The sequence below is a fragment of the Alosa sapidissima genome, chromosome 16, assembly GCF_018492685.1.
Source record: "Alosa sapidissima isolate fAloSap1 chromosome 16, fAloSap1.pri, whole genome shotgun sequence".
In the NCBI taxonomy this organism is placed as follows: Eukaryota; Metazoa; Chordata; class Actinopteri; order Clupeiformes; family Clupeidae; genus Alosa; species Alosa sapidissima.
Genome location: NC_055972.1, coordinates 6,063,675 through 6,066,174, shown reverse-complemented (window position 1 = coordinate 6,066,174; position 2,500 = coordinate 6,063,675). Strand labels below are relative to the sequence as shown.

The following is a 2,500-nucleotide window of genomic DNA, read 5'->3' as shown; positions in this document are numbered from 1 at the left end:
GATCACATGTAATGAGTGTAGGCTGGACAGGACAGCGTGATCACATGTAATGAGTGTAGGCCGAACAGGACAGCGTGATCACATGTAATGAGTGTAGGCTGGACAGGACAGCGTGTTCAGCTGAATCAGATAAGACTGGACATTTTTCCTCCTCCCAGGTCTCTCTGTCTGTAATGTGTTTTCAATTCCCCTATCTCTCCATCTTCCATCTCTCCATCTCTCCATCTCTCCATCTCTCTGTGTCTGTGTTTCCTGTGCACTCCCTCCCCTCTCCTTGTCCTTGCAGTCTATCTCTCTTTCTTTGTGTTGATGTCTTCCCTTCACAAATCCCCCCCCCCCCCCCCCCCCCCCCCCACACACACACACACACGCACACCTGGCCCTGAGAGAGTCCATTTGTTCGTATGTCCGAGTTCTGAGATAAGCCTTCAGAATGAGCCAGCTCCAGCACGGGTGTGTATGGGTCGCTTAGTGTAGCCCTGGAAGCTCTGAGTACAGCCAGCGTCTTTAAATCCCATGATCCTCCGGGGCTGGGGGGGACTTTATGAACGACCTAGCGACTCTCTCCTCTCCGGCCTCCTCCATACTCAGCGTGCTTTAATAATTTAGCCGCCCTGTCAGGCTATTTGGACTTCTCCCCGTCCGCACAAGGAGGTCCTCTAAAGTAGCCCACAATTCAGAGCCCTCGCTTAGAGTTGCCTTCCCCTAAAAGGTACACTGCTCCTAGTGTTTGTCTTAGAAAGGTTTAATGTTTTGTTTTTGCCAAATGGTACAGTGTTTTCTCTCTCTCTCTCTCTCTCTCTCTCTCTCTCTCTCTCTCTCTCTCTCTTTCTCTCTCATCATGACATACTAAAGAGAATATGTAAGTTAGCCGCCTGTCTGCAGGAGTCATGTCTTTAATGATGCAAATTAGGTTTTCATGTTGTGTATTGCTTTGGGTTTGTTTCTCCTTTTGGTCAAGGCCACAGCCAAACATGGCTCATATTCCAAAGAGGGCTTGTGTCATGTTTTTCCCCCACACTGACAAGCTCACGCACTGCTCTCTGCAGGAGGGGAAATAATGGCTTTGGGGTGGAGGTGGGGGTCGGGGGTCGGGGTGTGGGTCTCTCTTCTCTGTGAAGAGAGGGAATCGATGGGAAGGCATTCAGACAGCAGCAGCCAGGGACACATCTAATCAGCAGAGCCTCTACTGCCACCACCTCGGCTGTCTAGCAGCCAGGGACGTATCTAATCAGCAGAGCCTCTACTGCTGTCTAGCAGGTCTGTGGGGCCTCCCACTCCACAAAGGACGGGTCAGACACAGAGAAAACCCAGAAAGCAGAAAAGACCTAGACGTGTGTGCCGTGATTGCTGGGGTGTGTTTTGTGTGGAAGTGGGGTAGGAGGGGGTGCGGGGTGCGTTGTAGGTGGTCTTGTGTATCCAGGCCACAGCATGGGGAAGTGCCTGAGACATTTGTCTCTTGACGCAACTGCTTTTTTTGTCTCATGAGTCATTTTTGTGTCTGTAGTCACCATCATCACCCAGATTAGCAATTCTGATTACAGTTTTGTGTGTGTCGTCACCATCATCACCCAGAATAGCGGTTCTGATTCTGATTACAGTTTTGTGTGTGTCGTCACCATCATCACCCAGAATAGCAATTCTGATTCTGATTCTGATTCTGATTCTGATTCTGATTCCAGTGTTGTTTTCGGTTTGACCTCCTTGTTTGTTTCTGCGTCATCTTCCTAGTTCACTGTCATTCAGGACTTCCACCGAACCAAAACGCGCTCAGTAAGTCTCTTCCACAGGAACAGGTGCCCACAAACACACTCACACACACACACACACACACACACAGACACACAGCCACCCACCCACCCACATACACACACACACACACACACACACACACACACACACACACACACACACACACACACACAGGAACCCAATCAGTGGGTTTGGTGATGCATGATTTTTGTCCAAGCAGATTTGGCCATGGTGGTGTTGTGTTGTGTTGTGGTGTTTGTGGTGGTGTTTTCTTCTGTTTGAGAGGGAGCTCTCTTGTGCTATGTGTGTCTTTGTGGTTAAGTTAGATATTGTGCCTGAGTCTGTTTGTGATCTCTGCACTATAAACATCTGAATTGCATTATTACATGAAATGAATGTGTTGACATCTACAAAACAACCAGGTGATGCAGTATGTCATGGCATACAGGAGAATCCTGGGAAGAGAAGCATTACTGCAACAGTGATAGATTTGGTACTCCGGAGTGTTGGGATATTCATGGGGTCTGGGAGTAATGGGGAAAAAAAATTCTCCCTGATAAAAAAACTCTTTGTGAATGCCACCTCATTTGGGAACAAACCATGGGAAACTTGTTTACAGAGGTTTCCAGTTGTGGGCTTCACAACCAGTTGTGTGGTCGTCAGTGTGTAGTTCAATTGTAGTCCATGTGGACTCTGATGTCCAGCTATGTTAATGCAAACTTGGCAATTTGCACATCAACACTCGCAG

The 2,500-nt window shown here is 48.3% G+C and overlaps 1 protein-coding gene across 2 annotated transcripts in view; it reads left to right on the top strand.

Annotated features, from left to right (window-relative positions):
* Window positions 1–2,500, top strand: part of LOC121684953 (1-phosphatidylinositol 4,5-bisphosphate phosphodiesterase epsilon-1-like) — a 101,893-nt gene that overhangs the window by 69,798 nt on the left and 29,595 nt on the right. For both annotated transcript variants that reach the window (XM_042065118.1, XM_042065119.1), the window contains one exon: window positions 1,732–1,773. In XM_042065118.1, coding sequence (XP_041921052.1) covers window positions 1,732–1,773 — 42 coding nt within the window. The remainder of the gene's footprint in view (window positions 1–1,731; window positions 1,774–2,500) is intronic.